The sequence below is a fragment of the Martes martes genome (assembly GCF_963455335.1).
Source record: "Martes martes genome assembly, chromosome: 16".
Classification (NCBI taxonomy): domain Eukaryota; kingdom Metazoa; phylum Chordata; class Mammalia; order Carnivora; family Mustelidae; genus Martes; species Martes martes.
In genome coordinates, this window is record NC_137904.1 from 39,460,698 (window position 1) to 39,482,891 (window position 22,194).

The following is a 22,194-nucleotide window of genomic DNA, read 5'->3' on the forward strand; positions in this document are numbered from 1 at the left end:
TTTTCTCCTGATTGCCGATATAACTCTCCCTGCTGGTGACTCTGTACCTTCACCTATTGGCATGACCAAGTCTCTCCCATGTTGGGACGGACCTTCCCTCGACCCCTGGAGCTACTCCCATAGCCATACGCCTCTCCTTCTGCTGTGTGTTGATTGCAAAAAGTGCTAACTTCTAGCACATGTGGATGTGACCTTATTTGAAGACCGGCTCTTTGCAGATGTAATCAAGTTAAAATGCGGTTATCCTGGGGGCACCTGGGTGGCTCAGTGGGTTAAGCCTCTGTCTTCGGCTCAGGTCATGGTCTCAGGGTCCTGGGATCGAGCCCCACATCGGGCTCTCTTCTCAGCGGGGAGCCTGCTTTCCCCTCTCTCTCTGCCTGCCTCTCTGCCTGCTTGTGATCTCTCTCTCTCTCTGTCAAATAAATAAATAAAATCTTAAAAAAATTTAATAAAAAAATGCGGTTATCCTGAAGTAGGGTGACCTCTAATCCAGGAACTAGTGTCTTTATGAGAGAAGAAAGGGATTTGCACACAGAGACACAGATGGGAGTGTGCATACACTCACGCACACGGGAGAACGCTGGAGGCAGAGATTGGAGTGATTGCCAGCAACCACCAGGAACTAGGAGGCCTGGTACAGATTCTCATTCAGAACCTCCAGAAGGAGCCAACCCGCCAACAACTTGATTTCAGACTTCTGGTGTTCAGAACTGTGAGAGAATAAATTCCTGTTGTTTTAAGCCCCTTAGTTTCTGGCAATTGGTTCCGGCAGCCACAGAAAATGAATACACGTTCTTTACAGGAAGTTTCTAGATCTCCATGGTCCCTGCTCTCCAAGGCAGGCCCCCTGCTCTAGGTGCTTCCCCTCTGTCTCAGCCTCCATTCTTGGTGCGCACTAACAAATCCAGGTTGCCTGCCTCGGGCTGTTTTTCTGGTCAACTCGCTGTCCTGAAGGCCATACCTTGTCCCAGAAGCATTCTCTGTGCTCTGGGCCACGATCTGCTCTTTCCCGAGCTCTGGCCCTTCCAAGCCAGTTTTTTGCTCACCCCTTAACTGTCACAGTTCCCTAGGACTCTGTCTGGGGCCCCCTACATGAGCCCTCTGGGAGAGCCCAGCCACAGGGCCCTAGGCTTCTACCCAATGGCCCTGAAAACATGGTCTCCAGTGAGCTGGGACTGTCCCCTTGGGCCCCCACCCCGCACCTCGGCCCCAAGGTAAACCAGACTCAACTCACCACCCTGCCTGGTGCCCAGCCCCTTCCTTCCAGGACATTGATCATCCCGGTGAGAGAGATTCACCGCCTTTATCCACGTCAGAGCCCAGGTGGTATCTGACCCCTCCCTTACCCCAGGACACACCCACTCCCCAGCCGCACCTGAGTCCTAGCTCATTCCAGGCCTGAACCGACCAGTCCTCCTCTGACCTGATCAGCCCCCTTCTATCCATCCAGCCACCCCCCCAACCCCCCCCCCCTCAACGACTGGCAGGGAGATCCCTCTGAAACGCACACCAGACGCCCCTCCTGGGCATCAACTCTTCCAAGGATGTCCTTGGCTCTCCCTCTCTCCCCCCTGCCTCTGGTCACACTTTCCTCCAGAATTCAGAAATATCTGGAGTTCTTGAGTCATGCTGGTGGAGACCTCGGTGATTTGGCATATGGGCTTGCCCTCTCCCCTCCTTCCTCACCTAGTCAACTAACACGTGCCTGTCCTTCCAAGCTTGACGACCTCCGTGGCTAGCAGGGACGCCTCTACTCCTGCTCCTCCCCAGGCTGGCTTCCCCACCCCTCCTGGGAATTTCCAGACACCTGACTACACCTCGGCCTGCACTCCACTCTAACGGATTTACACGTTGGTTTCTCCTGCAAGACTTTGAGATCCTGTCTTATTTATCTCTGTAACCCTCGTGGCTGGCACCGTTCAGCTACACTGGGGGCTCAATAAATATTTTTTGAGTGAGAATGCAGACATGCACGAATGGAGGGACAAGGTGTTGGGGGCTCAGCTGCTAGGCGGCTCTCCTTACCCCCTCATTTGAGAGCTCCTCCCAGTCCAAGCCACCCAATCGACAGACGACAGAGCCTATCAACGGGAAACAGCACCGCAGCTGGAGTTCAGAGCCCCAGACTCCAATCCATCCTGACCAGCTGTGTGCCCTGGGGCCGGTTCGCCTCCCTGATTTTCTGCTTCCTCATGTGTTTGTTTTGCTTTGAGTTTTCCTGCTTCCTCTCTTGCAAAATGGGAAGAGGCCCACCTGTCTGTAGGATTGTTGGGGGGATTTAAAGACAGGCTTTTTTTTTTTTTTTTTAATGTGAATGGGGAAACTGCACTTGCCAAAGGTCACCCAGGGAGTGGGGATAGGCCCTTCGGTCCTGCTCTAGGACTCACTTCACTTCGTGTTGTCCCTCTGGGCTCAGTCCTCAGGGACAGCCAGCCAGCCCCCACTACCCAGGGGAGGGCGGCTACCAGAGCGCATGTGGTCAGACCTGAGCAGCTGTGGATTGACGAAGGAGAGCAGGTCCTGGGCCACCTTGAGGCATATGCTGATGAGGAGGCTGGAACGGAAGGTGACCAGCAGGGCCCAGAGGAAGGAGGGCTGCTGGGGCCTGCGCCGGCCCCCCAGCAGCATCTCGTCCTCACCGGACACTCTCTTCCAGGATGACGCCGCAGTCTTGTGTCTGGTTCCAGGAGGAAGGAGCCGTGGGTAGAAACGGGCACATGTGCCCCAGGAGCCAAGCACAGCTGGGGCTGGCGAGCAAAGCTGCCAGTGGGAGCTCCCTTCAGCCAGAGGGGCCTCTCCTCCAGCCCCTGCCTCCAAATAGGAGGAGGCAGGATTGAGAGGAGAGGCTGGCTTCAACCTTCTTTCCCTGGCCCCTTCCCCTTCCAGGGGAAGTCCCTGGAAACCAGCTTTCAGGCCGGGCAGGGTAAGCCCGGACACCTGTGTGTGAGGATAGCTAGGCCACCAGCCACTAGGGGCGGCGGGGGGGGGGGGGGGCGCTGTCCTATCTTCATTCCTGCCCTCCCCATCTGTAACCTGGAGACAACAGAGCGTCCCCTGCAGGGCTGTGGGAGATTGGGCTCATCTACACATTTGGGCCCACATTTGGGCCCTCTGGAGTCCGTAGAGCTGGGGAGAGCTGGCACCACTCCGGGCTGAGTGTCCCAGCTCAGGATCCCCCTGCACCTGCTCTTCTCCCCCCACCCATGGGATCACCTCAGTCCCCTGCAGGAGACTTGGGGCATATGTAGTGGGGTGGGGTGGGGGGACGTGGGGACCCCAGGGAGGGCCTCACCGCGCAGCGGTCTTCTGAAGCTTCTTCCAGACCTCCAGCAGCCCTTGCACCACCTTCTGCGAACAGTCCTCCTCCTTCAGGGACCAGAGGTCCTGCTCCTCCAGCGGGCGCCGGTAGCCAAGGATGGCCATCCTGGGGTGGGCAGCAACCCCACACAGAGGCAGAGCTGAGCAGCTTCAAGCTGGGGACCAGGGTCTCCAGAGCCTCTGGGCCTCCAGAGGAGGGTATCCCTAAGGTGCTATGGCCAAGGGCGGTGTGTCCTTTATTCCCCCAGGGAGCAGGCTGGAGATCACTGCCTCCCATGTCAAGTTCTGACCTCGGCCCCTTCCCCCACTCCTCCCCAGATGCTCCGTTGACCCTGGGAGCCTGGTAATGAACTTCACACTGACTGGGGCCCCGGGAGAGGACAAGGCCAGGTGGATGGAGTCCCAGACCCAGGTGTCTCCTCAGTGCGGTGTGGCTAATGAGCTGTCACCCAGGTCACAGACACAATTATCCTGCTCAAGCCGCTCGGAGGGGCGGCCAAGGAAATGACAGGCTGCAAGCTTATCCTGGACCCAAGAGCTGGGAACTAATTACAGGTCCTCCCCAGGCCCCTGGGGCTGTTCCTGTGATGTGACAGATGCAGGGCTGGCCTATGGCCTGGGATCAGAGCTGGGCCAGCCTGGCCTCCACACTCAGCCCCCAGGCCAAACAGACAGGTTTCCCCACCCACACCTGCCCACAGGGCCCTTTGGGGTCAGGGTTTGGGGTAGAGGGAAGAGCCTCAACTTCTGGCCCACTTCCCTTCCTCCCCACCGCCTGTCTCCTCCTCCCTCTGGCCCAGGCTGGAAGAACAGCCAACTCACTTTGTGAACCACCAGAAACACAGGCGGGAGAGGAAGCCAGCACTGAGTTCCGGGCAGGGATTCTAGAAGATGAGAGGGTAGGATGGGAAGAATCCTCTCAAACCAGAGCAGAGGGAGCAGGAACCCTTGTTCCTTCCTGCCCCCAGCCTCAGGGGTGCAGATGACATGGAGATGGAAAGAACTAGAAGGCACGGGGGCTGCTGGTAATGGGCTGGGCTGAGACATGGGCCATGGAACCCCCACTACCACCAGCCTCCATGGAAAACTCACAGGATTGACATTTCTTGGGGAGAAAAATGGCGGCTTCTCCCTGAAGCAGGACAGGATGAGAGCAAAGAGCACCAGGGCGAAGTAGATGTAGAAAGTGGTGAAGCGGAAGGGGTCCGAGATCTTGCCCTAAGGGGAGAGTGCAGAGGGACATCAGAGGCACGGGGAGCTCTGGGTCTCCAGTCCTTCCCTGAGGGGTTCTCTAGGGCATCAGGTGCCTGGGGGTAGGAGGCAGCTCCCAGGCGGCCCCTGGGTCTCCCACCCAGAGAGTTCTGAGAGATGGGGAAAGGTCTTAGGGGGACCACTGTTCAGTGAGGGCTTGCCAAGCACCTCACCTCCATCACCTTGTCCAACCCTCCCTACGAGGTACGAAATCTTACGATATCCTGTTTGCAGTCGAGGAAATGAGCCTCCAAAAGGCTGAGCAACTTGCCCAGGGTCACACAGACAGTAAGCGGAGCCGCCCGAGCCTGCCCTTTGACTGCCACATTTGATTGCCTCCCCTTGACATGGAGAAAGCCCACCCCATCACCGCAGTGAAGGTCAAGATGAAGCCCAGACGACGGAGGCGGAAGGGAAGAAAGGCGAGAGCAGGATAACGGGACTTCCAGGTAGGACGAAACGACTCATGCGTGTCTGCCCCCATGGGCTCCTTACCCAGACACTGGCCAACACCGCATCCCACACCGCACTTGGTGGTGGTGGTCATGGCTGAGAACGGCCCCTTGCATGCCCATGAACATCCCACAAGGGCTGTGTCCGGCCCCATTCCCCTGTGCTACATGGGCCTCACCCTCAGGCCCCCAGCCTGCTTCCTGGCAGAGATGCAGCAAGTAGGGGACAACATGGAAAGGCGTGAACAGAAGGGGAGGTCCTGGGAGCAGGGGGAGGGGCATCCCAGGATCCAGCAGTGATCTTGAGCCCTGAGGCCATCCCCCAGACAGGGTTGTCCCTGGCAGGTTCCCCTCCTTCCCCTTACCTCTGCCATGGCCAACAAGATCCTGGAGCGGAAGGGGACGATGGCACAGACCACACACAGAAACCAGAAGATGATGAGGACCCCTGAGGACTGTACCCCCCGCAGCCGGTCATACTGGATTAGCAGGGTGGCCAGCAGCTGTGTAGGGAGGGCGAGAAAGGCTGGGCCAGAGCACATCTGGACCTGCCTCCGTCCTCCCCACCCCCATGGCCAGATGTTTTTGTGGTCACCCCATCCTCTTCCCACTGCTACAGTGTCTAGCCCTCTCCTGACGGCCCACTGTTTCCCCAGCACAGCCCCACAACCCACTGGAGACCCCCCTGCATCCCCTTCCTGGGCCCCACACTGACCATAGTGATCCCCACCACCAAGGGGGTGACAAAGAAGATTGGGGCAGGGGCCCCGCCGTGAACCAAGCCATGGAAGGAGTAGAAGAGGTCAGCCCAGGAGACACACCACAGCAGGACGCCCGAGACCTACAAACAGGGCACACATTGGGGACTCCATCTTTAAAAGGAGGGACGGTTCCCCCCAGAGAAGGGCCTTTTATTCTGAAACGGCCAGACCTGCCCTGGGTCCAGCCCCAAAGCTAGGCTGGGCACCGGCCAGAAGCTTCCCAAGTGTGGGGAGAACGTTGCCAGAGAACTTTCCTGAACTTCTGCAGAGACTATCTCGTTTGACTGCAGACCCAGCTGGCAGGCTGCCATGGCCCTGAGCAGCTGGCTGGGCAGGTGTCTCTAGGAAACCCTGTCCAGCCACCGATGGTTGTTTGGCAGGGTGGAGAGGAGAACCTTGAAATGGAGAACTTTCCAGGTGCCAGCCCCACCCCCCGGAGATCCCTGGGCCCCTGACCGTCTTGAGCCTGGAGAGGCGGGAGAGGACGATGTAGCCTCCGCAGTGGTGTTCCCGATAGAGCAGGTAGCCGGGCAGGACGGCCCACAGGTAGAAGCAGGGCACCCAGGCCAGCAGAGAGTTCTGGAAGCAGGGAGTGAGGTCCGGGCTGTCAGTGTGCACGGACAGATTGGAATCCTGGGGACAGAGAGAACAGGTCAGCGCTGCAGCAGCTGCAGCTGCAGAATGGGGTCCCTCCCTCAAGGAAGGGGATGGGGTCTGGGAGGCGCTCCCTGAGCTCTGGGGGTTGAAGGCGGGGGACGGTGATGGATGGTCAGCGTGCAAACGAGCAGGAGCTGGCGGCGTGCACACTTGCCCGCGAGGCCCCGGATGACCCCGTGACCCCATTTTCCTCCCTTTCTGATTGAGGTATAATTTAAGTACAATAAACTGCACCCGTGCAAAGGGCACAATCCGAGGGCTTTGCCGTTGTACACGCTGCAAAGTCGCTGCCCCAGGTCAGATACAGAATATTTCCATCATCCCACGAGGTACCTTGTAGCCCTCTGCAGTCCGTCCCTCCCAGGCGACCACTGCTCTGCTTTCTGTCATTCTAGATTTCCACTCTTTTTTTTTCTTTTAAATCGTTGTTTTATTTTATCCATGTAATCAATTGGTGAATATGGTCGAAGAGCCCACTTCCCTAAACCTTTCCCACAAAGGGATAGGGAGCTTCTCTGAGCTTTATTTGCTTCTCCTTTAAATTCAGGAAGGTCATCCATCACCCCACCTACCTCACTGGCTAGGTGTGAGCTCAAAGGAGCAAAGATTAAAGGGAGAGCTTTGTAAATCACAAAGCCCCAGGTAACCAACCAACCACCCAACCTTTGGCACTGTCCTGGTTTGAGCACAGAAAGTCTCCTGTCCTGGGGAGCCCCTAAGTCCCCATAAGACCCCCTCCCATCTCTGAATATAACTCCACCTACCAAACATTTCAGAAAGAGATGGGGGAATGCATCAAACACGCATTTTAGGGGTGCCTGGGTGGCTCAGTGGGTTAAGCCTCTGCCTTGGGCTCAGGTCATGATCCCAGGGTTCTGGAATCGAGCCCTGATTCAGGCTCTCTGCTCAGCAGGGAGCCTGCTTCCCCCTCTCTCTCTGCTGCCTCTCTGCCTACTTGTGATTTCTCTCTCTGTCAAATAAATAAATAACATCTTTAAAAAAAAAAAAGAACAATGATTTAAAAACAACAACAACACGCATTTTAGTGAGATTGTTTCTTCCAAGGCCACAAACAAACTGATCTTTTATTCCCCTCTCGCAAAGCATTAGCTGTACTTTCCAGAAAGCTCAGAAAATACAAGTAATAAAAAAACCCACCCACAATCTCATCTACACCGGACAACAGTTAACACGGGAGGGTATAAAACTTCCTACTTCCTCACTGCCAATTTAAATAATCGCCATGTTTATTTTTGTCCACACTATATCTTCACATAACAAGTCAAACCATCAAAAAGAAAACGGTACCCTGCCTCATCACTCCCCACCCCAAGTTCATTTTCCAGCAGCAAATACGTCCAACTTGCTAACTTTGTCCTGGCATCTACTTCCATAGTTTAAAGCAATTTATTCTTACCATTTTTGTTAGATTTACTAATTGTTTGATAATGAGGCTGCATCTGTCTTGTGCTTTCCGCTGGAGTGTCATCCTTTCAGTGTAGAAATACCACAGGTTTTTGTTAAACAAATATTCAGAGCTGACACTTTTTTTTAAATTTAGCAGTTTTTTTTTTTAAGATTTTATTTATTTATTTGACAGACAGAGATCACAAGTAGGCAGAGAGGCAGGAAGAGAGAGAGGAAGGGAAGCAGGCTCCATGCTGAGCAGAGAGCCCGATGCGGGGCTCGATCCCAGGACCTCGGGATCATGACCTGAGCTGAAGGCAGAGGCTTTAACCCACTGAGCCACCCAGGCACCCCAAGAGCTGACACTTTCTTTGACTCTGTCAATGTTTGCTACAACAAGCTCTATGTCTTTCAAGCTGGGCAACATGCTTTACCTTGCCTCTCTGGACCTCGGTTTCTTTGAGAGTAACCTTGGGATGATACCATCTCCCCCTTGGTCCCTCCGAGCCAGCCAGCACGCTAGCCCGGGCCCTCACTTCTTCCTGAGCACTTTCCATGGAGTTCTAATCCCTTCCCTTCTGTGTCCTAGGAGCCCAGATCCCTGCCCACACAAGGAGTCTTTCCCTCTTTCCTGGCTGATCCCGCTCTTGGCGTGGGAGTGCCCCAGGGCTGTTCCTCCCCCTTTCCCCTCTCTTCCCCCTTTCCCCTCTCCTCCCCATCAGCCATCCCACCCAGTCCCTTCCACAGGCCAGTGACTCTCCTTACCTTCTCTGCTCTTTCTTTTCTCTACAGCACCCGTCACCTCTAACATGTGACATGAGTCACCGGCCTATTAGGTTTTCTCTCATCGCTTCCTGCTAGCATGTAATCTTTCCTTCATTTATGGATGTGTCTTAGTACTTAGAACAATGCCAAGCACGTAGCAGGTGCTCAGAACAAATTATGGTTAAATAAGTTAAATGAAATATTTGTTGAATAAATGAATGAAAAAAAGGATATTCTTATATTTTCCCCTTAACTTTCAGCGGTGCCCTAAAGCCCAGAAGACAAAGTCTGACCCTGCTACTATGGCCCTCGAGGCTCCCAGCTGGCCTTGACTCATCTAGGGGCTTCAGTTCTCCCACCTTAAGAAAACATTCATAGGGTGTTCTGCACACGCTGCCTTCCCTTTCTCAGCTCCCCTTCTACTCTTGGGTTCCACCTGGGTCAGCCCTCTGAGCTCTGATGCCCCTGCTTATAGCCGAGAGAGGACTTTTCCTGAAAGGCCGCTTTGTGCCCCTTGCTTCATGCCCATGAACCTGCACTGCTTCCTGCTGCTCACGGAGCCAAGTCTGAGCACCCCACGGGCTTTTCTTCCTGACCCCCCCTTTCTCCTGCTGCCAGCTCACTTGACTCTCAGTCTGCTCCAAGGGGCCCATGCCCACACCTTGGTTCAACCCCAACTCTCTCCCACCTGTCAAAATCCCAATAACTACAGGGACGGGGTGGGGGGCCGGGCTTAGAACACTGTGTCTTCCATCGGGAACCCCCTTCTTCTGAGGTCAGCCCGTAGGGAGGGACACATGTTTCTGGACCATCAGTTTTCCGCTCGTTGGGGCTTTGTCGAGAGTGTACTATGAGTCAGACGCAGGGCTAGGCGTGCCTATGCGGACTGGTTCCTGCTTTTGGAGAACATGAGGTCCAGGGACACACTGCCTGGGGGTATGACATTCAAGCCCCAGCGGACAAGTTCATCCCACATACATCTTGTACTCTAGAGCCCTGTATTCCATAGTCCCTCAAGCCACGTGAGCTAAGGACCCACGAACTCTTGCTGAGCAGCAGGTGTGCTGGTCCAGGGCCGGGCACCCTGTTAGGCCTGGTCAGGCACCCCAGGGGATGGGGAGTCAGACACATCTAATCCATCCCTTTTCTCTTTTTAAAACACTTCTTGGGGTGCCTCAGTGGCTCGGTTGTTTACGGGTCCGACTCTTGATTTTGGCTCAGGTCATAATCTCAGGGTTTCGAGATCCAGCCCTGCGTTCAGGCTCTGTGCTCAACAGAGAGTCTGCTTCTCTCCCCGCTTCTCTCCCTCTGCCTCCTCCCCTGCTTGTGCGTGCACATGCTCGCTCGCTCTCAAATAAATACATCTTTAAAACACTTATTCAGGGACGCCTGGGTGGCTCAGTCGGTTAGGCATCTGCCTTTGGCTCAGGTCATGATCCCAGAGTCCTGGGATCGGGTCCTGCATCGGGCTCCCTGCTCAGCAGGGACCCTGCTTCTCCCTCTGCCTGTAGGTCTCTCTCTCTCTGACAAATAAATAAAATCTTAAAAAAAATACTTATTCAACTTACAGAACACTCATTACAAAATTACAGAAAAGCGCACGCATTTTAAGTATGTACTTCGATGGAGTTTCATACACGGAGCACACCTGGGTAACCAGCACCCAAATCAGGAAACAAGATATTGCTGGCACCGAGCAGCCCCCTCCTTGGCCTCCCTCCCGGCCGCGGCTGTCGCCAGGGGAATGCTGTCCTGGCTTCTAACAACATGGACTGCTTTTGCCCATTTGGGGTCGTCCTATAAAGGAAATGATACAGTATGGATCTTTCACGTCTAGCTTCACTGTGAGTGTCAGCCTTGGGGTGGAGCGTGAGTTGGGACTCTCCCTCCTCATCTCTGCCTGGTGGTCCATTCATACGATGGATTTATCCATTCTGTTGCCCACGGGCAGCCCCACCCACTGTTTTAAACTTAGCAAGTCCTTTAAACCCCTCCAATCAGTCACCATCCAGACAGCCTGCCCCTCGCTCAGGCCGACAGGTCTCCCGGCCTGGAGCACGGTTCCCACCTGGCTGGGTCCAGCCTGAGCTTCCCCTCCTACAGGAAGGCTTTCGGGGGCATGCCTGCCTCTGACAAGGTGTCCCCTTGCTGTCTTCTGCATGGGCTTAGCACCCAGGTGAGTGAGTATTACCTGAGAGTGACAAAGGCCCCTTATGTCCCAGCAGCTTTTTATTACAGCCCTTACACAGCCATTATCTGATTGTTGTTTCAGAACAACTTCCAGAAGCAGAGAGGAGGAACAATATCGGGGCTAGCTCACAAAAGAGAAAGCAGGCTTCACCTGCTCTGGCGACAGGTCCAAGGACCTGGCAGTTGAGAGCTGGGACAGACACCCAGGTCTCATGACTCCCAGCCTGGGTTTCCCCCGACCTCAGCCATCTGCACTGTGAACACATCCCAACTTCTATTCTTCTCCTTGCTGGCCCTGGCCCCCCCGGCACCAGGACAGGGCTGGGTATCCAGGAGCAGCCAGGATCCAGGCTGGGTGGCGACTGACCAGGGGGTGTGTATGTAGCCAGGATGGAGCCCAAGTTCAAAGCCACGACAGGGAATCGCCATAGGAATGTGCAAGTGGCGGGGCACCTGGGTGGCTCAGTGGGTTAAGCCTCTGCCTTCGGCTCAGGTCATGATCTCAGGGTCCTGGGATCGAGCCCCAAGTCGGGCTGTCTCCTAACTTCTCTATGCCTGCCTCTCTGCCTACTTGTGATCTCTGTCTGTCAAATAAATAAATAAAATCTTAAAAAAAAAAAAAAAAAGGAATGTGCAAGTGGGTGACCTGGCTTCCCGAGGCAGGAGGGGAGAGGCCGCCAACCCGGATGCAGAGGACCAGGTATGAGCTGCTGAGCCATGGAAGCCATGGAAGCAGGGACAGGCTCCCTCATCTCTCCAGAGCTCAGCCTCAGCGTGAGTGCTGGGAGTGACAACAGCGTCTCAGCTGGCTCCCCACGGAGGGGGGAGAAGGAACAGCAGATTGCCCTTTCCCTCACAGGTGCTGGAGAAAGAGGCTGTTGGGACCCTGTTTGGGTTTCACAGACAAGCAGCACCGTGGCGATGATAATGATCGAGAGATCTCGGGGGCGTGAAGCCCCAGAGGGCTGCTCTGATCCACCAGGAGATCCAGCCTGAGCTCCTGCTCCTTTTCCCCACCTTGGCAGAGCCCTCTCCAGGGTCAGCAGGCATCTTTCATGCCCGGGTCCCTAGACCATTCACCCCAGAGCCCATGCCCGGACGCCGAAGGGTCCAGAATTGAACTCCTGCCCGTCCCCTCCTCGGCAGCCTGCCCACCCCGATGGATGGCCACTGCTTCCCTCTCCCAGGTCAAAATCCTTGGGGTCCTCCTTGATTCTTCTCTTCCCCTCACACCCCACACCCAACCGTTGAGCAAATCCTGTCCAGTCCGCCTTCAATCACTAGGCTGAACTAGACGGAAATGCTCTATTCAATTGCTTCTAGTTACAAAACGGCAGCTTCATTTGGCTCCCCCTGATAGGCCCAGAATCCAACCGCTTGTCTCCACACCACTCTCTCTCGTCTCAATTATTGTCTTAGCCCCTCTCTGGTCATCCTGCTCCTACCCCCGCCACCTGTCCTGGCAGAATTTTCCAGAAATCCAAGTCAGATCACGCTACCAAATCACTCTCACAGTGCAACCCTGCCGAAGGCTCTCCATTTCCCTCAGAGTGAAAGCCAGAGTCCTACGTGGCCCTCAGGACCCTCTTGTCTGCCTCCCATGTCTCTGACTTCCTGTCCCCCACTGTCTTCTGTCACTCTGCCCTCAAGTTGGTGGTCCAATGCCTCATGCTCTCCTTCTCATGGAGGTCCACCCTGACCTTCCCAAGGAGGGCTGGAACTTACCCCCATCCCCACACTGTCCCCACACCCCATCCCTCTTAGCCCATCCCACTTCCCCTGTAGCCCTGATCCCCGTCCAGCATACTCTAGAAGGGAGTGATCTATCGTGTCTATCGCTTCTCTGTCTGCTCCCCCTGGAACACGGACTCCACAAGGACCAGGGTGTCCCCACAGCCTGGAACAGTGCTTGGCACACAGAAGGTGCTCACAAGCCTTTGGTGAACACAAGAATGAGTGAGCGGACAAAGGAATGAAGGGCGTCCTCTGAAGTCAGATGCTGCTGCTGAGTGCCCAGGAGCACCGTCCTCTCTCTCCTTGGCACCAAGGCCACAGCTCTTGGCACCCAAACAAAGTCAAGAGCAAAGGACAGGGTCAGGGGAGGCCATTCCTGGACTCCATGATGCTCCTTGCAGTCCTACTAGGGGGGATGGATGACCCCCTCTCAAACCACTACCACTCCGCCATTCCCTTTGGGAAGATGAGCACTGGCTGGGCTGGGCTGGGCTGGGAGCACAGCCCCACTGCCCCTCCCTTGCTGTCACCACACAGTTTCCACGGAGACAACAGCTTCCTTTATAATGCGATGCAACAGCTGGATGGGGCTGATAAGGTCTGACACCCGGAATGGACCGCACAGGGGAAGGCCTCTCCATGGGCACAGTGGCTGAAATCCCTAGAGACCCAAGCAGGGGACAGGTGGGAGGGAGGACGGCCCCAGCTGGGTCACAGCGTTGTCAGGGACTTTCCAGCACACCACCCCCCCGCCCCATCCCCCACACCCCCACCTGGGGGGGTGCAGGCTTGCTGACAGTCTCCGTGGTGGGAAGAGTAATTACTTCCTTAATCCTGTGCAGGAGGGAGAAGTGGGGGAGAAGGGATCAACTGACAAGTTCATTTATCTCCGTGGAAATGGAGGTGCGGAAGGGGCAAGGGCCTGTTCTGATCCCAGTTCTCAATCACTGTCCTACTGCGGCTGCAAAGGAGAATTTGCAAGGGCCTCGGGGTGGGGGTGAAGCCCGCCGCGGGGCGGGGTGGGGGGGGCCCAGGCTCTGCTGCTGCTGAAGTGGGGGCCGTGGCTGTCACCGGCGACTTTGGTTATTTGAGAGCCCCTGTGCCCGGTGATTATGTTCACAGCTGAGGCCCACGGCCAGCGGGGGAGTGACCGCGCCGGTTCCCACGGGCTGGCCCCAGTCCCTGGACTCGGGCAGCCCAGCTCTAGAGTCCCTGTCCCAGCTCTATGGCGGTTCATCTACACCCTCTAGGGCTCCGACATGACATCCCACAGGCGTCCAGATCTGCCAGAACGTTAAAAATCTCCTTTCTGCTAGTGCAGCCCACCCCCCAAGTCACCCCCTTGTTGCGGTTCTTCTCCCCAAGCAGAGGGGGAGGGGCTGCGGTTCTGGGAGCCAGTGGGCTGGAAGCCTGAACGCCCAGTGAGAAGGAGAGAGATCCAACCCAAGGGTTGGGCCCTTCTTAGCACCCCCAGTACTACATCCTGGCCCCGGGAACGTGAACAGCTCCAGGCAGGGCAGGGAGAGGCCCAGCCCTCCAGCAGGGGCACACCTAAGGGTAACCCCAGCCCCACTCAGGGATCCTGCTCCATCTGCTGTCCCGGGACAGCCCCAGCAGGGAGATAAGACCCAGGCACTCTGATGCTGTCTCCTGTGTGGGTTGGCTGGCAGCCCCTCTCTCCCTGGGGAGGCCAGCCCTGGGCCCTAAGGCCATTTCTCAGACTGGCAGCCAGCAGACAGCGGGGCAAAGTTCCCTCCCAAATGTTACCTCTGACTCAGTTCTTTCCCTAAATCTCTGGCCCTCAAGACCCAGGTCCAGGGGCTGTCGGGGAATAGTAGGGCTGGGAAGAATCCAACCTAGGGTCACAACGGACCACAGAGCCTCCCATAGGAGCCAGGAGCTCAGGGGCTCGAAATGGTCCAGCCCCAGCTTTGCTGCCCTCCAGCTGGGATGGAGGGAGGGGAGTCTAGAGGCCCTCACCTGGCAGGGAGGACTGGGTTCTTTTTTATTTTTTTTTTAAGATTTTATTTATTTATTTGACAGACAGAGATCACAAGTAGGCAGAGAGTCAGGCAGAGAGAGAGGAGGAAGCAGGTTCCCTGCTGAGCGAAAAGCCCAATGCAGGGCTCGATCCCAGGACCCTGGGACCATGACCTGAGCCAAAGGTAGAGGCTTTAACCCACTAAGCCACCCAGGCGCTCCAAGGACTGGGTTCCTAAGGGGAAATGCTGGTGCTCAGTAGGCCGGGGGCAGGGCGGTGCCTACCTCCCACCCACCTGCCTGCCTCCCAGCTTTTCAAGTCACTACCTTCATTTGAGAGTCAAAGTACATTGAAATCAGAGTCCATTTCTCCAGTGCTCTGTTAATCACCTACTCTGCTAGGCAAAGACCCAAGAAGAAGCTGGAGATTCTAATACCCTGATGTTTGGAGGGCTCTAATCCTGGCCACGGCCCTGAGCCTAAGGATCAGCCTCCCAGAATCTGCATTGGGAAACTGGACCTGGAGGGGCCCCTGCATGGAGCTCAGATGGAGCCCAGAGAGGGTGAACGACTTGCCAAAAGTCACAGAACTAGTGAGTGGGAGAATGGAAGTAGCTGGACCAGTAGCTGGACCAGTAGCTGGCAGGAGACACAGGGAGCTGAGCCTCCGTAGGATGAGGGCTTTGCCTCTTCCTCGGGTGGGCAGACAGCCAAGGGAGCAGTAAAGGTGCTGGTGCCTGACCAGTGGCAGACTCACAGGTCTTTGCCAAGAGCTGATGCTATGCAAACTCCACGTCTGAAGCGGAGAGACAGCCAGAGAAAGAGACGTCAGGAAATCTCAGAGAAGGAACCCGTGAATCCTCACCAGCCACATCGTCCCTCGTCCTAGTTGGTCACAGAAATTCAGGGTGGAACCCCAACTCCTTCCTTGGCTTGAATCCTCTCTCCAGCATCCCTACCAAAGTGGTCACTCACCATGTGCTTGCATACCCTCAGTGTTGGGGAGCTCACTACTTTTCAGACCATCAGTGCCACCTTTGGGCTGTTCTTATGGTCAGGACCTTCAGATTCCCGAGCCCACGTCCGCCTCCCCAGAGCTTCCGGGGACATCAGATCAAGGCTAATTCTGCACACAGGTCAAGATCTCCCAAGGCACTTGTAGTCTTTTTATCACTTAAGTGCCCCTCTGTATCCATTGCTCATCACAGAAGGTAATTCTCAATGGGCTAGCAAAGAAAGGGACACTAACCCCTCTTTATTCTAGAGGCGTCTTTGCTTTGGCCTCATTAGCTCTGGGCCCTTTGGTTGTAGTTCATTCATTTGGAATTTATTTCCACAAAAACTCCCAAGGCATGCTCAGAGATCTGATGCTCTACCCCAACGTGGCAGACGCGAGAGAGTGAAAGAGAGAGATCGTTCACCCAGTGAATTCGGTGTGTGTGTGAGCACAAGTCCAGGGGCTCACGGACCCGCGGGGGGCCTCCTGTCCTCTGACTTAGCTGGGGCTGAGGCTGATGGATTTTGCCAGAAGATCCCTAGCAAAGAGCTGGAACAGGACCCCTCACTCCTCAGCCCTGTCAGCCCCTCTTGTCTAGGCCTTTCCAGACCGAACTCCCACTTCGAACCTCCTTTCCCTTTGCTTCCCTCATTTCCAGGAATATCAGGACCTGTCAGTCACCCACAGAAAGTTCGGTCGTTCACCAAATTGTCTCACCTTCCCTACTTCTGTCACCTCCACAGCATTCTTGGGAGGCGCTTAGAGATGGGGTAGTCCCCCATTTCACAGGTGGAGTAACTGAGGCTGTGCGGGTAAGCTCAGCAAACAAACGGCCCCTCAGGCCTGAACCATGCCGGGTCCCTCCACCTCCACCTCAGGGACTGCCCGGCTCCCCACAGGGTGGGTCACCCCCAGGCCTCCTGAGATAAAAGATTCAGAGACAAGTCTACCCAAGTAATATACAATCCAAATGAGATGCAAACCAGCCCACCATGAATGGTGGCATCTAGAACTCCGGGCCTCAGGCCCTCCCTCGTCTCAGCACCGCAAACTTCCAGCGGAGGGGCTGGGGGCCTTCCTGCCTTCTCCCTACCCCACCTCCTGACTCCAAGCACATTGGGTTGGGTGCAGCCTGGCACGACTTTCAGGAGCCAGAAGGTCATGTGGAAGATGGAAGCTGTTTAGATGGGGAGGAGGAAGAGGAGTGATTTCCTTGTCCTCTGAGGTATCCAAGCAGAGACCACCACAAGGGGTTCATCCCTTGGACCTAAAATAGATAAACTGACTCCCATGGACCTCGAGGTCCTCAGAAGAAGTACATACAGCTCATGAGCCGTGAGGAATCTCAGGACAAGGGGCCTAGAAGCCCAAGGATGTACAGTCAGACAGTGGCCACGTTGGAACCATATCTCAGGGGTCCCGCTTCCCAGTCCAGCGCTCGGCCACTTCCTGTTGTGTGACCTTGACAAGTCCATTCCCTCCCTGGCTCTCAGCTTCCCAAGCTCTGCAGTAAGGGGCTGAGCTGGCTGCTTCAAGCCCCAAATTCTGGGGAATCTCTTAGGTTCTGCGATATCACGGAAAGGTAGAGCCAAAGGACCTCTAAGCGTGCAACACGAAGGGAGTCAGGAGTTCCTCACCCCCACTTTCTCAAAGCCTGCCTCTGGGCAGTCCTAGGCTCTGGGGATGTACTGTCCACCCAGGCACAGGGTGGCTTTGCACTTGAGGCTTGGGCCTGTTGGCCCTTTGATTTGCATGTGCTCTGCCTGGCTAAATGAGACATCCTGACCTTGCTGTGGCCATGCCAGCCATGCTCCAGTGAGTTATGAAACAAAGTAGACTCCCGAGCCACAGGCACAACCTCTGGACTTGGCAATCAGTGATGAGTCCAAGCTGGATGACGGATGGGGGTGTCTGTGCGGGTGGGCGAGGTGGTGGTACCATCTTTGACTAGTGACCCAAAGGGAGAAAGAGATCCTCAAAAATACTATTTTAGAGGGACTCCATTTTACACATCCCCAGTTTCAAACAGCCCGAGAACGGGGTTCCTAGGGCCTACACACACTGTGTACACACACGGGCATGTGCACCCACACAGAGCACACCCATGGATCATACCCACTGGGCACACAACCATGGGGCATATAGGTACAGATACCTGAAATGGGAAAAAGATTTAGAGACTGGAAAATCAGAGGCCCGCAGGGCACCTGGGTGGCACAGTTGGTTAAGCGTCTGCCTTCAGCTCAGGTTGTGATCCCTGGTGTCCTGGGATAGAGCCCCACATTGGGCTCCCTGCTCAACTGGGAGCCTGCTTCTTCCCCTCTCTCTGCCCCTCCCCCACCCGCCCCACTCTCTCGTGTTTTCTCTCTGATAAACAAAATCTTAAAAAAAAAAAAAAAAAAAATCAGAGGCCCTGGATTTGAGGTCAGCCTAGGCTGGGCGTCCCTTGCTTGACCATGGACAAGCCCCTTGAATCTGAGACCATCTGTTTTCTGAGCTCTGTTTTCTTCTAATTGGGTGACTTTGAGCAAGTCCCTTCCTCTCTCTGGGCCTCCCTTTCCCCATCTATAAAAGGAGAGTATTGGAGACCCAGGTGGCTCAGCTGGTTAGGCGCCAGCTTTCAGGCTCAGGTCATGGTCCCAGGGTCCTGGGATCCAGTCCTGCATGGGGCTCCCAGCTCAGCGGGAAGTCTGCTTCTCCCTCTGCCCCCGACTCTTTTACTTTCTCTCTCAAATAAATCACATCCTAAAAAAAAAAAAAAAAAAAAAAAAGGAGGGCTGGAGGGGGACTCCCTGCTTCCTAGCAGCTCTTAACACCAGAGAAAAGAAGGTGGCAGGATTGCTTTCCAGAAGAGCAGAGCCAGCTTCCCAAACTACCGGCCTGGTTGAACTGGTTGAACTGGCAGGCACTCTGGCTGCGGGGGAGAGGGAGGGGACAGGTGTAAAGGTGGACAACCCAGCCCTAGTCCATGTGGGGGCATCTTCTGATTCTTGTCCCGCTTTCCCAGGCACTTTCTGTGTCGGGGAGGGCAGAACAGGTCCCGGAGGTCCCCAGGACCCCGGCTCAGGGCGACTATGGCCAGACCTCCTCCCGGCGTCGCGTGGCGTTGCCCCCTCCCCAGGGCCCTCGCAGGGGGCTCGCCGGCCCGCGCCCTCAGTCCGGGGACACCTCCTTACCCAGAACTTGGAGCCGCACAGGGCGTCCATGGGGCCGAGGCGCGGCGGCCAGGAAGGCGAGTGTGGCAGCTTGCCCGCCCAGGCGGGAGCCACAGCTCCGGGAGCCGCCTCCGCCCCCAATTCCCCCCAACGCTGCGCTCCGCCCCCACTTCCAACAACCCCCACCTCGCGCTCCGCCCCCTCCCCCCCTCTGCCCCGCCCGCCGCGCCAGGCGCTGCCTATGGCTCTTTGGGTGGAATCTCAAGTCTTGGCGAATTGCGACAGAGCCTCCCCAGACTGCGGCTCGGCTCGGCTCGCCGGGAGGGACTCTGGGTCAGGGGGGTGGCGAGCCATTGATACAGTGACAACTCCTTCGAGTGGCCAGTAGGCTGCGCCAGAGAGATGCCCCTCCAGATACTGAGGCTGATGGGGTTGGAGCAGGGTCTGTGTCCAAGGGGCATAACTCTGCCGGGCCGATAAGTCATAGAGACGTTGAAAATGACTTAGCAAGACGTCCTCCGTGAATGTATCCCCGATGAGGTCAAGGTCATCTCTGGACCTCAGTCTTCTCATCTCTGAAATGGGAATGCTTACGTGCCCAGCAGATCAGGAAGTCTACCTCTCTGCCCTCCAGTTACCTGGGAACTGGCAGAAACCAGCACATAAGGAGCTGGTGTGTGCGGGGTGCCTTAAATTGCAGACTTCCCGAGGATTATGTGGCTCCCGGATCTTCTGCCTGTGGCCACCGTGCCGCTTTGTGCCTCTACTTCTGCTTCTGAACAACAGGAATAATCCTAGGTCCTAGGCTCACTACTCTGAGGAGTAACCAGCACCAAGCGTGTTGGTCTCTCACTCCCCTAACAGGATCACAGAAGCCAATTCACCGCCCCTTCTTGGGGCTGAGAAGGAATCCTCACCCTGGCCCTGACCCTACTCCCCCCACCCTCCACCCTGCCCCATCTCTCTCCTGCCCTCCACCTCCCCAACCCTGTGGTCTTGGCTCTGTCTTCTGGGTCTGCCAGGTTCACCCCAGTGATTCCTTCCCTGGTACTTATTCTCAAGAGGTGTTTTCTTCCTTGGCTGCTTAGCAGCAGGCGTGGGTGGGCCAGAAAGATAACATAGACGCAGCCAGCCAGCCACCGCCTGTCCCTCTGGCAGGAAGTGACCAGAAGGAAGTCTATGTCACGAGTTATCGGAACAGAGATCTGAGCTGCGCTGGACGGAGCAGTGTGGACAAGTCTCCCCCTTCCCAGGCAGAGGAATGGGGGGGGCCATCCACATCCCCTCCATGGGACAAGCCCTCTCTGCCTTTTGTCTTCCCCCTCCCCTCTACTGACCCAGTCACCCTCCACCCCTGCCCCCATCTCTGAGCCCAAGACTTTCCAGAACTCTCACATCTTGTCACAGAGTGCCTTGAGTTATATTTAGTTGTGAAGAGTCTGTCTTCCTTGCCAGTCTGAGAGGTCCCCAAGGGCAGGGATTGACTGAGTTGCCCCCAACGCCCTCCCCGCCTCGGGCAGTAACTTTTGTATACCCTGTGACCTCAACAAAGCCTTTGAGGTCTCTGGGATGAGGTTTCTTGAACAACTCAGACAAAATGCCATCTAAGGGCTTTTCAAGCCCTGCTGACCCCGGCTTCTGTGGTGAGCAACTGGGGCTCCTCCTCCAGCCCTTCCTCTAGCTCAGGTCCAGGACCCTTGGGAATGAAGCACTGGCCATTTGGCACCATCCCATCCTGCCATTGGAGAGCCCTTTCCAGGCTCATGGCATTGGGTGGGAGCCTCTGGGATCATGGGAGGGGATTTAGCAATCCTCCACCTCTCCCATCTCTCTTGAGGTAATCACTGGGGTTTTGCCGTTTCTGGCCCCTCTTGGAATGTGATCCGTTTCCTACAGCCCTTGAATAAAAACCATCAAGCTCCTAGGACATGATTGTTCTGGCTCCAGCAGAGCAAGAAAATGGAGGCCCTGAGACATCTTGTCCTGGCAGAGGTGGGTGTCTTCCGAGTGCTGGGCTGTTTCCATGTGGCTGCTTTGGGCGGGATGCATTTCCAGTGTCCTGAGCTGTTGCATTCGTGCCCCCCCCACCCCCGCCCACCTTTGAGGTTGCTCAGCACAGTCCCCTCCCTATACCTCACCTCCCTTTCTGCACCTGGCAAACTCTACTCGTCCTTGAAGATTTTGCTCAAGCCCCACTGCACCCCCAAAATCTTCCATGAAACTCCCTTGCCCCTATCCTGGGCTAGGGACCCTTCCCCTGCACTATCTCCCTCCCCCACGTTGTACTCACTGGTTGCCTTGCTCACCTCCCCCAGGAGACCGTGTGTGTACACCTTCAGAATAGGGACCAAGCACACCTGTTTATTGCTGTGTCCTAAGCACCCGGGACAGTGCCTGGCAAAGTCGAGCCTCAGGAAATGTTTGCTGACTGACTAAACAAATATCTCTTGTCTTTAGAAGAGGTTATAAGTAGTGAGGCTACTGTGGTCTCACCTACAGTCCCAGCAGTGGGCACGGTCCACTCCACTTTCACCTTTCCAGAACCAAGATGTTTCCAGCCGGAGGCTCCCGAGAGCTGCCGGGCTGCAGCTGACAGGGGCTACACACCGCTCCCCCCGCCTCTGCCGCAAGCTTTGTGGCCCCCAACCCCATCCTTCCCTCCAACTGACTACAGTTCCAGGAGGGGTGGACCGAGCGTGTGCTGCACCTCCCCCACCGGTGAGCATCCCAGGGGAACCCAGCGGAGATTTCCTGGCAGGGAGATGGAAAGATAATTGCAAGGTACCGCTCCGAGTGGGAATGACAGCAGGGAGAAGAAGAAAGCAGAGTAAGGCGGGGACAGGGAGACCCAGGGACAGGAAATGCTGCAAATGGGGAGAGTCAGGTGGAGACGAGGGCCGGGAGGGGTGTGGAATAGCAAAGGCTATTCTGGTTTTCCCTTCACTCTCTGCCTGAGCCTCTGGAGCCCCTTGTGGCTCCTGGAATGCCTGGAGCACCCCCAAAGCAGATCCAGCTCCACAGCTCCAGCCTCGCCCTTCTCTCTTCCCAAGCAGTGGGGTGGAAGCCGTTTTGTCCAGATTCCAGCCTGGTGCGGGCCACACAGGGCCCCCTCCTGGCCTCCGCACCCCACACTTGATCTGATTTGGCTGCTGTGCCCAATGCAGGAGTTTTCAAAGCAAGAAGATTTAATTAGCTCCGTGGGCCACAGTCAGCATCTCCCACACCTGGGCTGGGGCTCAGGCAGAGTTCTGAAGTTCTTAGCAGATTTCCCTCCCGGCTATTTGCTGGAGCTGCTACCTCCTTGACCTGCCTTGCTGTGTCCTCAGAGTAGGGAGCCAGCCCACAACTAAACTGGCTCCTGGCAGCCACTGTCCTGATTAGTCCTGGGTCCCCTGGCCTTAGGCAGGGATCACCCGGGCACCCTGGACGCAGCACTCCCATGGCTGGGATTCCCTGGGTGCAGATGAGTCCTTCACTGGGCCTGTGAGCGTGTTTCCTCTTTTGGAAGGCTATGCAGAGTATCCATC

General features: G+C 56.1%; 1 protein-coding gene across 1 annotated transcript in view; it reads right to left on the reverse strand.

Moving 5' to 3' along the window:
- ABCC3 (ATP binding cassette subfamily C member 3) overlaps window positions 1–20,396 on the reverse strand; it is a gene marked incomplete at its 5' end in the record, with an annotated part of 46,466 nt that extends 26,070 nt beyond the window's left edge. Inside the window, 9 exons of the mRNA XM_080826639.1 lie at window positions 2,486–2,677; window positions 3,293–3,424; window positions 4,141–4,202; window positions 4,411–4,536; window positions 5,387–5,524; window positions 5,737–5,862; window positions 6,239–6,415; window positions 18,689–18,757; window positions 20,298–20,396. Coding sequence (XP_080682765.1) covers window positions 2,486–2,677; window positions 3,293–3,424; window positions 4,141–4,202; window positions 4,411–4,536; window positions 5,387–5,524; window positions 5,737–5,862; window positions 6,239–6,415; window positions 18,689–18,757; window positions 20,298–20,396 — 1,121 coding nt within the window. The remainder of the gene's footprint in view (window positions 1–2,485; window positions 2,678–3,292; window positions 3,425–4,140; window positions 4,203–4,410; window positions 4,537–5,386; window positions 5,525–5,736; window positions 5,863–6,238; window positions 6,416–18,688; window positions 18,758–20,297) is intronic.
- Between the last annotated feature and the right edge of the window lie 1,798 nt (window positions 20,397–22,194).